Genomic DNA, 13,601 nt, shown 5'->3' on the forward strand with positions numbered 1-13,601 from the left:
AAAAAAAAAAAAAAAAAAAAAAAAAAAAGGCCAGGAAGAATTGAGTTCCTCTTTATCCCCTAGAGGAAACAATGCAGAGTTGTTCTCTAGTTGGTGCCTCAGTGAGTGCCAGCTTGACTCCTGAAGCATGGTCCCTGACAGTGTTAAGAGCTTTGACCACTCACTAGAGGACAACTACAATGGCTGATAAAAAGGACAGTCAAATTTTCTCTTTTGTTACATGTTAGGTCTTTTCCATGATAATCTTCTAATATAGAAGTCCTTGATCCCATTTTCTGCAATCAATATCTGTTGGTTGATGGCAAGCGTGAGACTAACTCCCAGCAATCACGTGATCCCCTCTGGACTGCTGCACAGGAAAGCTGAGCCTCCGGAGTAGCCAGAACGTCTGCAGCCTAACTTTACCTCTACCCAGAGGCCTGAAACTATGGGGGCAGAGTGCAGATCTCACAGGTTACCTGCGACTTAATCAGGTTGCTTATTCAAACTCTAGAAACTATGTAGGTTTAAATTGCAATTTAGCCAAGTTCAGAATTTAGTCAAAGGCGAAGTAATAAAATAGGTTGAAACTAAAAGAAAGAGAGAAAGAAAGAAGAAAGAGAGAAAAAAAAAGAAATAAAGAAAGAAAGAAGAAAGAAAGAAAGAAGGAAGGAAGGAAGGAAGGAAGGAAGGAAGGAAGGAAGGAAGGAAAGGAAAGGAAGAAAGAAAAGGCAAAGAACACCAGAAAATGAAGCCAAAGTAACAAAACAGTTTTAATTTAATGCTTTAGTGCAGACTTGCCTATAGTTCCTGCAGGGCATGGCTGCTTTGCTATCTGTCCTTGACGAGTCTTAAACCACATGATTTCTCGGGCTTCCACAGCCTCACAGCTCTCTTCGAGAGCTGGGATTTGGGACGATGCTGATGGAAAGTGTGTGGTCATGTCATCAAGCACCTCGACAGCTGGAGATGGGGTGCTAGTACTCCGGTTTCTCCTTCCTGACACTGACAGTGTGGTACTCCTTCCCGGGCCCAAAGTTGTGGTCCGAAGGGTGGTACTGGTGGTCGTGCTTCCCATGCCAAGAGGTCCTGTGGTAGAGATATCTGAAATAAAATTAGAAAGAAAACACCTACATTGCTGATTCACAGTAGGACCTCAAGATGTCCTAATACTTTAGAAATTATTTTTACTTGACACTTCAAAGGCTTTACAATTCTAGAAGTCCTCAATCTGATTTTCATTTTAAACATGGCAAAATAAGCCAATACCAGGTATCAAAACAACTATCGGACCACTGCCACACATAGGCTTCTTAATGGTTCTTCTTCGAAACTCAAATCCCAGAAAACAAAATTACAGCACAACTCAACTCTTCAGTAAGCTTCTTAATGCTCTCAGCCTTTTTGACAATTAGAGGATTAAAACGTTAAGTCCTCTCCTTAGAATTATCAAACTTTGTGTAGAAGGGAAAGGAGCTATATAAAATATTGTTTTCACATGAAGTGTAACATGCATCTCTAAATATACAGCAAATAGAGGAGAGACAAAAAAAAAAAAAGAGGAAACAGAAATTAAACTGCTGACAAGCTAAAAAATAAAGAGCAATTCTGAATATAGTCTCCTTGAATGCAAACTGGAGTAGCTTACTGATCTACTTGATTGCTCTTAGGACTGATTCACCTTCACACAATTTTCAAATCTGATTTTTATTAATGTAAAGTAGAAACAGTTTCCAAGTAATTATGACCCTAAATTATCCTCTAACAAGTTTTTTTGAATGGGAAAATGTATTCCAAGGTCCAAATAAAAGTAGTTAGGTTATTTTTCAGGTAATTGAACCTATAATGTTTCCAAGGAATAGGCTAACAATACTATGGAAATAACCACTGCAAAAATTCATCTTTCTGGGAAAATATATTCACATTCTCATCATGGGAATACAAGAGTATGCTTATCCTTCCTATACACAGGCTGCATTCCTAGCTGTAAGATTAGAGACTGCTGCTAACCTCACTCATCGGCAATGAACTTTAGGGATATTGGCTCTAGTCCGATTCAAGATCACTCAGGTTTAAGGAGATGGAGGGCATTCTGATATGAGCCTCTAGCTGTTTGTAATTCATTTTCTACTTCCCTTAAAATATCATCGCCTCTGTTGCCCCAAGGAGGTCCCAGATTCATCACAATGTATTTGGTATATATAAAGCTTTTAAAGAAACAGGATAGAGATGGTAGAGGGATGGGATATTTTTGAACATTTAATCACTGAAATTGTAGTATTTTCTGAAGTGATGCTGTTTATTATGTGTCTTTTTGCCTCTTTTTTCTATTTTCCCTCACAGTCTTCTCAACTCTCCTTCTCTTTCTCTCATGGTCCCTTTTCATATGAATGGTAATGTTCAGAATGACATCTACCCAAGCTCATACAAGAAGGCAGAGAATCTTACTTTCCCTTTTTCTTCCCATATACCATATCTCTCAAATAACCAAGTCTCTTTGATTCTCTCATGTCTCTATTTGAAACTAGCTATTTTTCTCTCTCTCTCTAATCACCACTACATTCAGCTTCCCATCATCAATTTTTTGTTGGTGAAAGCAATAGCAGAGCAAAATGGCAATATCGTTATTTCACTATTTAGTTTTGCCAAATCAAAGCTCGTGATTCATAAAATAAGTTGACACTAAACATATAACACAATCCTAACATAAAATTTAATAACATATTTCAAAGTATTAAGTGTAATTGAATGCTTAAAACGATAAACAGTAAAAATGACTCTAATATGTATAATTTGTACATCAAATCAATCAACGGTTTTAAAAAGAAAACATTACCTACAATTAAGAAAACTGAGTAACTTGAAAATTAAATTTTAGAAAATGCTAGCTTTAAAAATATGTGTGTCAATGGTGTCACTGCTGGGATGTAAGGACATTTTGTGCTGACTTTCCCCACTGCCAGAAAAATGCTTTTGGACATCCTACTACTTGGGGAATGCTACAGTTTAAATGTGTCCCTCAAAGTTTATCTGCTAGAAACTTCATCCCCAGTGCAAGAGTGTTGAAAAGTGGGACCTATATGGGGGGATTAACACCATTATTGTGGGAGAGGGTTAGTTATCTCAGAAACTGGTTTCTGATAAGAGGCTGTGTTTGGCCCCCTCTCCCTGCCCCCGCCCCTCCCCCCTGCTCCCACCTCTCCCCCTGGCCTCGCCCCTCCCCCTGTCCCCGCCCCTCCCCCAGCATTATGCTCTCTTGCACTTCTGCCTTCTGCCATGGGATGATGCAGCAAGAAGACGTCTGCCAGCTGCGGGCTCCTTGACTTTGAACTTCAGCCTCTAGAACTATAAGAAACAATTCTGTTCTTCATAAATTACCCCGTCTTGGGTATTGTTACAGTAGCAGAAAATGAGCTGAGGTAGGGAAGTAGTAAGGCAATAGTTAAAAGCTAACTCCAACTATTTTCTCCAACTCCTTGAATGCAAATAATGTCAGCTCTCATTTGTACTTCTGAAGGGACCATTTTGAGTAACTTAATTTTTTAACAGGGACTATAATCTTTTCATCGATAATGAGCTCCAGTTTTTGTTTCAAACAAAGCATTGCTAGGTCTTCTCTGTCTTCTTTAGTTTGATCATGTAAAAATGGAGATTCAGAGCAGTTACCTGTTATTAGTTAAATAATCTCATGCTCAAATGAACTTGTTCAGGAAGTCTCTGAACTAGAGTAAGAATTACTTTTAAAATAGAAGCTCTGCTTTTCAATTGTCTTCTTTCCCTTCTTGAGGATTATGTAGGTACTGACGAATGCTTTCCAAATGAATGCACCTTTCTTCGATTAGATATTTTAATTAGCATATAACTCTCTGGGAGAAGAAAAGGTTTGTTCAGCAATCATTTTCACGATGACAAACTACAGAGCTACACACGTGGTGCAAAGTTTCTCCAGCCTATTGTCTCAACTACACAAATCATGCTCAAGGGGCCATGGCACACCACTGCAAGATTTTTGCTTGCTGTGACTCTGGACTTATCATTTTGAATATATATGTACTTTAGCATGGGTTTAATAATGTATTATTATTCTCTATTTAAACAATTTAGATTTCAGATTTTTAAAGATAACAGTATCAAACCAAACTGAATTTAACAATAATAACAGTAATTTATTTTTATTTTTTTCTAAAATTACCTTCTTCAAACCATTCTTTATCTTTTTCCAGAGATACCATTAGGGTATAAATTGGAATATGTTAATTTACTGATTAAAGTGCTAAAATGGTTTCTGTCTACCCTCCAAACAAAAGCTGAATTGTTTTCTTCATGCCTGAAGCCCTTCATGAGTTTCTCTCTCCAGCTCATTTCTATTGCTTCTCATCTTTTAAGCCTATTCTTTAAACTGTACAGAATTGCCAGTGGTTTCCCTGCTGCACCCTGTTCTTTCTGCCTCAGGGCCTGTGCACATCCCGCAATGTGTTCTTGCCCCCATGCTCACCTGGCTAACTCCTGTTTATCCCTGCAGCTTGGCTTGGATGCTAGCTCCATGAAGGGGCCTTTCCAGATTTACCAAGACTGGATTATACAGAAACATCTGTTTTGTTAAGATTAATTCCTCAGTTTTAGTATTGTGTCCAACTAGGAGTAAGTGAGCTCTCAGTTAAGGTAGATGACCATGAAGACTAGGTTAAGAAAGCAGTGGAGGGTATGGGGCCCACAAAAAGGGAAGCATCACAAAAGAAGAGAAAGGATAAATAGGACACAGCAAATGGGGTGCTTAGGAGTATGTATAATTAACAGACTGGTAAATTTATTTCTGAAATGCAGCTTACATTGTCATTAAGAGAGTTGTTAGGCAAAGAGGAAATATTCAAAAAGAAAATAAAATTTCTTCTCCTCCAAATGATCCTATCTAAGAACAATCATATTTAAAGTGAATACATTCTTATGAAGCAATAACACTGATAAAATATTTTTTAAGACTTCAATACATTTGAAGGACTTAGTTTAATAGACGTACTAATGTTAAGGATCAATATAGAACTTATTTTCATGGAACTATGCCACAGGGAGATGCCTACAAGTAAGGTCATACCATTCCATTTAACTTTAAGCAGAATAAAAATGGATTTTAAAGGCTGCCCCTGATGCCCCATATCCACCCTTCCATTTACTGCTATGTAAGAAAGACTCCTCAGGCTCTGTTCAATGCCAACTTTTGGAAGAATAGGTCCTAGTAATAGACATGCTGTCACCAGCGCCCAAGAAAGAATTCATCTTACTGCTAAATACAAGAGAAAAAAAAAATCTAGATTTGGTGAACAGTCACTGATTGGCAAAGTTCTAGCCCATATCATAGGCTATGAGAGTTTATATTCCAGCAATGGAGAAGTGATATGACACTTTTTCTTTTTTTTCTTTTTTCTTTCTTTCTTTCTTTTTGTGAGACAGAGTCTTGCCCTGTCGCCCAGGCTGGAGTACAGTGGCCCGATCTCGGCTCACTGCAACTTATGCTTCCTGGGTTCAAATGATTCTTCTTCCTCAGCTTCCCAAGTAGCTAGGATTATAAGCACCTACCACCACACCCAGCTAAGTTTTTTGTATTTTTAGTAAAGAGGTGGTTTCACCATGTTAGCCAGTCTGGTCTTGAACTCATGACCTTATGACCCACCTGCCTTGGCCTCCCAAAATGCTGGGATTATAGGTGTGAGCCACCATACTCAGCCGACAGTTTTTCAATATGTACTGTCATTGAATCTTATCTGATGACATAGCTAGCTTAATAAAACTACGTGTTATAAGTGCTTTGTATGATTATATATCAGAGAAAAAGAAATTAAGTTTCAGTGACTATTTACATATAGCATTTTATTAAAATTTTGCAATATTCCTTATTTTGTCACTGTTTTTGTGCTCGTTATGCTTATAGGGATTAGTATTTTCATAAAAATAACTAAACAAAACTCCTTCTTAGCATTTTACCTTCGTTATCTTATTTCCAAAGGAAAATTTTAATTCTCCTGTCCTTTGAAATTTACTGTTCATAACTTGTTTCGTTCCTATAATTTGATTTATTTTGTTTAAATTTTTGCCTTCAGTCTGCCCTGAAAAAAATAAATATTATTTTGAATGCTATTATGGGTTATAACTTGTGGAGTACACTAATAGAAAAGAGTGAAAATAAACATTTGTAAAGTTCTTTACATTTTGCAATATTTTCAAGTTACTATCATCTCATTTAATTCAGACAAAAAATGTGTAATTATTACCATAAATTTCTAGTTTTAAAAATGAAAAATTATAGGTTCAACTAGTAAGTGAATCATGATCATGCAAGTGGTAAGTAAACTGGAGTTCTCTGACTCCATATTCCATGTTTTTAATACTTTGCTATTAAAAATTCATTCTCAAGGATTTCATGCATTCTCTAAGTCTTCCTTCACACCTTAGGAAGAAGCTGAAGGAAATAAAAATAATCTAGAGAAACATTGCTATTCTTGATCACAAACATAATTTGGGATGGGCATTTTCTAAAAAAAATTAATACATGAGACAAATATAAAATTATATAGTCAAAAAGTAGTCTAGGCTGGGCACTGCCTATAATCCCAGCACTTTGGGAGGCCAAGGCAGGTGGATTACCTGAGGTCAGCTGTTCAAGACCAGCCTGGCCAACATGGTGAAACCCCATCTCTACTAAAAATACAAAATTTAGCCGGGGCATGGTGGCAGGCGCCTGTAGTCCCAACTACTCAGGAGGCTGAGGCAGAAGAATCACTTGAACCCAGGAGGCGGAGGTTGCAGTGAGCTCCCAAAAGCACCACTGTGCTCAAGCCTGGGCCACAGAGGGAGACTCTGTCTCAAACAAAGGAACAAACAAAAACAAAAAAGGATAGTCTAAACTTCACAAGAAAGGTGTACCTTCTACTCATAAAATGCATTAATTTTCTTTTTGATTCTCCATCATGTTTTCCTTTCCCCACTAAAATATGTAGCTTTCTTCATGATTTTCCCTTTACAAATCTTTCTTTTATGCTAACTTCGCTCTAGTAGACAGTATTTTGGCTGACTAGAGAAGCATTTCCTTCTCCCCACCCTTCAAACATTCATTTAAATCCAAGGTCCATTACTGGAGAAACTTTCCCAAGGGTCTAATGGAGGAAATAAGAAAACTAAAACCGTAACAATGCCGGAAGTAGCTTTTGGCTACTTGTGCAGTGGTCTGGGTAGAAAGAGGAAATTCTGCCGGAGACCCCATGGATATCAGTTGGTGGCCGCAGATTTGATTACATCTAGTTTTTAAAAAGAAGCATTCATATTATCAGTCATGAAATTATCCAATTCTCTTTGGAATTCATTTTAATACTTGGCTCCATGGCCTCCTGAGATAGTGAAACGCCACAGACTATTGGCAATATGAAAGTATATTTATTTTTGTAATTGGATCCATTTAGATTTTCTAGTTCTCTCATGGCTAGGATACCGAGGAAGCTATCTGTTTTAATACACACAAAATTGTAGTGCCTTTATCATGTAAGATAAACCAAAAAATATAAGATTTGGGGGTGACATTTATTTATATTATCTGGTACATATTTAGCCCCTACCATGCCAGAAATTGTGTTGAATGTTTTACATATGTGCTCTCTAATTTAGTACTCACAATAGCTTTTGGGTAGGCATACTCATCTTCATTTCAGAGATGAAGCAGGTCAATTTAAACAATTGCCCAAGCTTATGTAGCTGCCAATTGATAGGACCAGGATTCTAATCCATGTCTATTAAAATCTTTCCCTTTCCACTAGGCCAATGCTGTTGAAAATTCAACACATATGGAAACATGTAAAATTTTAATGGATTTTGAAATTAATTTGTCCCAAATACTGTTCACATATGCTTTTCTAGGCTCTGCTATGATCCTGACCAGTTGGGAACTTACTGAGCAATCATTATGGGCCAGGCAACATTCTGAACATTTTACAAAGCCTGACCCATTTAATTAGGACAACAAATCTGTTAGAAGGCACTATTAATTATCATTATTTTACAGATGGCAAAACTGAGTCACCAAAGAGATTCAGTAATTTTCCAAAGTTTACAAATTTATAAGTAGAACAGTGGAGCAACATGGACACCATTAAGGAGACCCACTTTTTTTTTTTTTTTTTTTTTTTTTTTTTTTTTTTTTTTTTTTTTTTTTTTTTTTTTTTTTTTTTTTTTTTTTTTTTTTTTTAGAAGGAGTTTCGCTCTTATTGCCCAGGCTGGAGTGCAGTGGTGTGGTGATTCTCCTGCCTCAGCCTCCCAAGTAGCTGGCATTACAGGAATGTACCACGCTTGGTTAGTTTTGTGTTTTTAGTAGAGACAAGTGTTTCCCCACGTTAGTCAGGCTGGTCTCGAACTCCTGGTCTCAAGTGATCAAACAGTCTAGGCCTCCCAAAGTGCTGGGATTACATGTGTGAGTCACTACGCCCAGCCAAGCTGTTTTCTTATGGATCAAGTTCAGGTTTTCAGTATGCCAAATTATTACAGTTAAGAGTTGGGTCTGGGCGGGGAGTGGTGGCTCACGCCCGTAATCCCAGTGCTTTCGGAGTCTGAGGCAGGCAGATTATCTGAGGTCAGGGGCTCCAGACCAGGCTGATCAACATGGAAAAACCCTGTCTCTACCAAAAATAGAAAAATTATCGGAGCATAGTGGTACATGCCTGTAATGCCAGCTACTCAGGAGGCTGAGGCAGGAGAGTCACTTGAACCCAGTGGGGTGGGGGCAGAGATTTTGGTGAGCTAAGATCACACTATTGCACTCCAGCCGGGGTGACAGAGTGAGATTCCATCTCAAAAAATAAAATAATAATAATAACAATAAAAGAAAGCAGCCTGCTCACTGCAGTTGAAAGTAGAGGAAGTAATCGTTATAGAACTAATTTATTTTTATTTATGGCATTTTAAATCCCCGAAGTAAGGATTCAGGACCACCTAAGGAAAAACTGTCGACTCCAGAAAGCCTGCTACAGTGTTCAGCATACAAATAAGGCAATAAATAGTGAACAAACAATAGTGTGAAATATTCTCTGGGGTTTCGTGAGCATTTATTATATATCAGGCAGTGTTCTAATGCTCTATATGCATAACCAAGGCACAGAGAGGTTAAATAAATTTCCCAATCTCATAGCATTCACAAGTGGTAGAGCCAGGATTTTAATGCAGGTAGTTTGATTCAAGAACTCATATGTACTCATATTTTATGATAAACTGATAAAGGTTAGAAGTAATTTTTTAAAGTATCAGAATATGGCATATGTTTTATGCCTGCTAGAGGGCTCAGCTTTGGGAATTACAAGATTAATTTATTCCAGCCATATTTATTAATCAACTATCATGTGCTAGGCATTGTTTTGGGAATAAGATGTTGAATAATAATTATCATGTTCCTTGCCCTCATGGAAGCCTTCTCTAAAAGGCTTTATAGAAAAAGCTACCAAAGAAGATAGAAAATACAACAAGGAAAAATATACAAACTCTGTTCATTCAACTTATATTTATTGATATTTGTCTTGCATTACACATTGTGCTGGGCATCAGGGATTCAGAGATGAAGCAAAGAGTACTATCTTCAGGAAGATTTAATATACTGTATCTTGTGGATTCTACATCATCATCAATTATTCTGTGTACCACTTAGAAAGAAAGAAAAAAAAAAAAAAAAACCTCTGTAAATGTAACTCTGATGTGCCTTCAGTGGTTAGGCACATCCCAACTCATGAGATGTTAAAGGGTAAAATAATAAGACTATTAGAAGTAATGAGAAACTGTAGTAGCAACAGACTGTCTCCTTACAATATAATGAAATAAACACTCCATCATTTAAAAGTGATGTAACCTTGGACAAATTGTAATGACTCTCTGTGCCTTAGATTTTTTTCATCTGCTAAATGACAATAATACTATATATGTTTTTATTTGAGGAAAAAAATGGAAATACGCATTTAAGGTACTTAGCAAAGTATATGGCAGAGAATAATAGCTTAATAAATGTTTACTATTAGTAGTAATATTGTTATTTATTTCTTAATTCAACCAAGAATTATTGATTTCTTACCATATGCCAACTACTATCCTAAGTGCTGGGGATACAGAAGTAAACAATAAAAACAACAAAAAATAAAAATCTCTGCTGTTTACATTATTAAAAGCTTACATTATTAAAAGAGACAATAAAAAGGATAAAAGTTAAAATATGCATTATATTAGATATTAAGAAGTGCTAAGGATAACAAGAAGAAAAAAAAGCAGAGGAAGGGGATAGGCCATGTTGGGTGAGAAGAATTGCAAGGTTTTTTGTTGTCATTGTTGTTTGCTTTATTTTTAGGTTTTGAGACAGTCTCACTCTGATACCCAGGCTGGAGTGCAGTGGTACAATCCTGGCTCACTGCAACCTCTGCCTCCGAGGTTCAAACAATTCTCCTGACTCAGCCTCCCCAGTAGCTGGGGTTAGTGGCACCTGCCACTACGCCGGCTAATTTTTTTTTTTTTTTTTTTGTATTTTTAGTAGAGATGGGGTTTCACCATGGTCAGGCTGGTCTTGAACTCCTGACCTCAAGCAATCCACCCATCTAGGCTTCCCAAAGCGTTGGGATTGGGATTACAGGTGTGAGCCAATGTGGCTGGCTGCAAGTATTAACTGGGTATGAAGCATAGCCTGGCTGTTAAGATGACAAGAAAGATTTTGATAAAAGAGGCAAAGTGAGGGATGTAAGCAGAGGAATGAGCATCTGCAAAGGGCCAGACACAGTGAGGTGGCACTGTGGCTGGAGCCGAGTATGTGAGTCCTATGAAAGGCAGTTTGAAATGAAGACAGAGAGGTGATAGGGGCTACAGCAATGGGTGTTCACAGGCCATGGTGAGAACTTTGGCATTCACTTTGGGTGGTATTGGAAGCCACCGGAAGGTTTTCAACAGAGAAATGATGTGATGTAATTTCCACTTAATAGGATTGAGTTGTTGAATTGAAGAGTGACTTAACAGGACAGGAGTCAATGTACCTCTTTGGGTAAACATCTGTGGTGGTAATGGTAATAATGATAATTTGAATGATCAGCTATATACATACATAACACAGCATGGGGGCATGAGAGAGGTGGTGATGGCTTTTGAGTATGGATACCATGATCCTCCGTGGCACATAGTAGCCCTTCAGTCATTGTTGGTTGAATTAAATTAATGTTTGCTTCATTGTAGTGAAATGAATTTGTCCTTCTTATACAAATACTTATATGGCTCTATTTCAATTACTATTGCTTGTTTAAGATTGAAAACACCAAATAAATATACTGACCCTGGACAGTATGAAAATGTTAATACAGTTATGTTAGTGTTCTCATTACTGTGAAATTGCTAAAAGTTTTAGTTAATGGAAATGTCAAATAAACTTTGGCAGTGAGAAAAACATAAAAACAAACAAAGAAGCTAACTGGGAGATTCAATTCAACTGAATCAGAGTTGATGGATTTCTCAGTGAACAATAATATATACCAAGGATGTAAGTAGTTGAATTGGTATAGATTTAGAGTCACTTCTTAAGGTTAGCCTCAATATTGTATTTTATTTCTCGAGTTTTGACATCATTGTAACCTAGTTACTGAAGTTATTGCTTAATATTTCTAGTGACACATATTTTTAAATTAACCTGTGAATTATAATTCACCTATGATGATAAAGGAATACCAGAATATAAATGGTGTGGAAGATTTAGTTATGAATAAGTATAAAGTTAAAATAAATTCAAGAAAAATTAGCCAGGCATGGTGGCTCATGCCTGAATTCCCAGCACTTTGGGAGGTCAAGGCGGGCAGATCACCTGATGTCAGGAGTTCGAGACCAGCCTGGCCAACATGGTGAAACACTTTCTCTGCTAAAATACAAAACTAACCGGGCATGGAGGCATGTGCCTATAATCTCAGCTACTCGGGAGGTGGAGGCAGGAGAATTGCTTGAGCCCGGGAGGCAGAGGTTGCAGTGAGCTGAGATGGTGCCACTGCACTCCAGCCTGGGTGACAGAGCTAGACTCTGTCTCCAAAAAAGAAAAATAAAATTATCCTCCATGGTTTGGAAATAGAAAACTCAATGTGAACAGTAAAAACAAGCCAATAATTTCAGTTTCAAGTTTGTTATAATTTTAAGAATGTAATTCTGGTAACTTTGATCTATTGCAAATGCTTAGAGAATAAATATTCACTTGTCTTTGTTACATATGCATACAGTTCTAAGAAATGGATAAAACATAAGGTCCTATTTAGGGTGGCTACCACTTCTTGATTATTTGTTTAATTGTTTATAGTTAGGGTCTGGAAGACAAGGGAGATTATATTACTTCTCAAGTACCACATATCAAAATATGTCTTTAAAATATTTCAGTATTGATTTTTCATCGAATCATAAGGATGAAATAAAAAGGAGAACCAATTAGGTGTTATAATGGGAATACAAGCTTGTATTAAACAAGGCCTCTTTCCTCAAAGAGTTTATATGCTAAGAAGTCTAATTTTATCATGGGTTGTAGGGTTAAAGCTTAACTCTTCAGTGTGACTATCTAATAATGAGACTCACTGAATATTCTCTAAGACTAGTGAGGCTATTAAACATTTCATTTTTTCAAGTAATTTAAATAATAAAAAAGAAAGAGCTGCCTAATTGGCATATAAATGATTCCTGAATTCAAGTGAAACCACACACACAAAAAAATGTAAATCCTCCTAAATCACTTAGTAATCAGTGTACAGGGCATATACTTGATAGATAAATTAAGTCATTCTACCACATTTAAATTATACAGTTCTTCTTAAGTGCAAGGAAATTTGGCATTCCACTTTGTTTTCCCTGCAAATATACTACCTGGCTAGTAGTAAATACTCAGTAGATGCATGATGGGTGAGTGACAAAATCAATATCTATACTTTATTTTGAAAATTATATTTTTAGAAGATCTATCTATATATTACTGTATCTGAACTACACTGAGACTTTAATAAAGTTGGATTAAAAATTTGACCACCCACTCCAGACTAAATTTTATAACAAAATTTAATGAGTTTTGAATTTTAACTTACATATTTGTAGTCACCATAATATTAGAATCAGAAATTACAAATCTAGTGTTTCAGGGAACCTTAAGTATTTGTATAGATACCATTAATTCATAATTACTTTCCTCCAGGAATAAAAGAAAGAACAGTAATTACTTATTTGGAATTAATGACTAAGTGGTTGAGTAATCAGGACAAAAGATTTTCAGATATGGATTTGGAAACAGGATTCTGGATGTTAATCTCTAAGAGAAATATTTTCTGTTAGTCTGTAGATTGAGGACTTAGTAACTTCTCCTCAATCATTTATGCACCAATTTATTTTCTTTCTACTATCATGGCCAGCCGAGCCTACCCACCACCTTTTAAATTAGCAGAGTAGGTGGGCACAGTTAGTCATGCCTATAATCTCAAGAATTTGGGAGGCTGACATGTGAGGATTGCTTCAGCCCAGCAATTTGAAACCAGCCTGGACAATAGAGCAAGACCCCCCATCTCGACTAAATTTTTTTAAAAAAATTAGCCAGGGATGGTGGTATATGCCTA

At 36.7% G+C, this 13,601-nt stretch overlaps 1 protein-coding gene across 29 annotated transcripts in view; it reads right to left on the minus strand.

The window, feature by feature from the left end:
- The window catches only part of ADGRL3 (adhesion G protein-coupled receptor L3), a 559,234-nt gene that overhangs the window by 170,248 nt on the left and 375,385 nt on the right, over positions 1-13,601 (minus strand). For 20 of the 29 annotated variants that reach the window (XM_017541414.2, XM_017541407.2, XM_017541410.2 and 17 more), the window contains one exon: positions 781-1,083. In XM_017541414.2, coding sequence (XP_017396903.1) covers positions 781-1,083 — 303 coding nt within the window. The remainder of the gene's footprint in view (positions 1-780; positions 1,084-13,601) is intronic. The other 9 variants (XM_017541408.2, XM_037743055.1, XM_037743052.1 and 6 more) reach the window with 1 other exon arrangement.

The sequence above is a fragment of the Cebus imitator genome, unplaced genomic scaffold, assembly GCF_001604975.1.
Source record: "Cebus imitator isolate Cc_AM_T3 unplaced genomic scaffold, Cebus_imitator-1.0 Scaffold133, whole genome shotgun sequence".
In the NCBI taxonomy this organism is placed as follows: Eukaryota; Metazoa; Chordata; class Mammalia; order Primates; family Cebidae; genus Cebus; species Cebus imitator.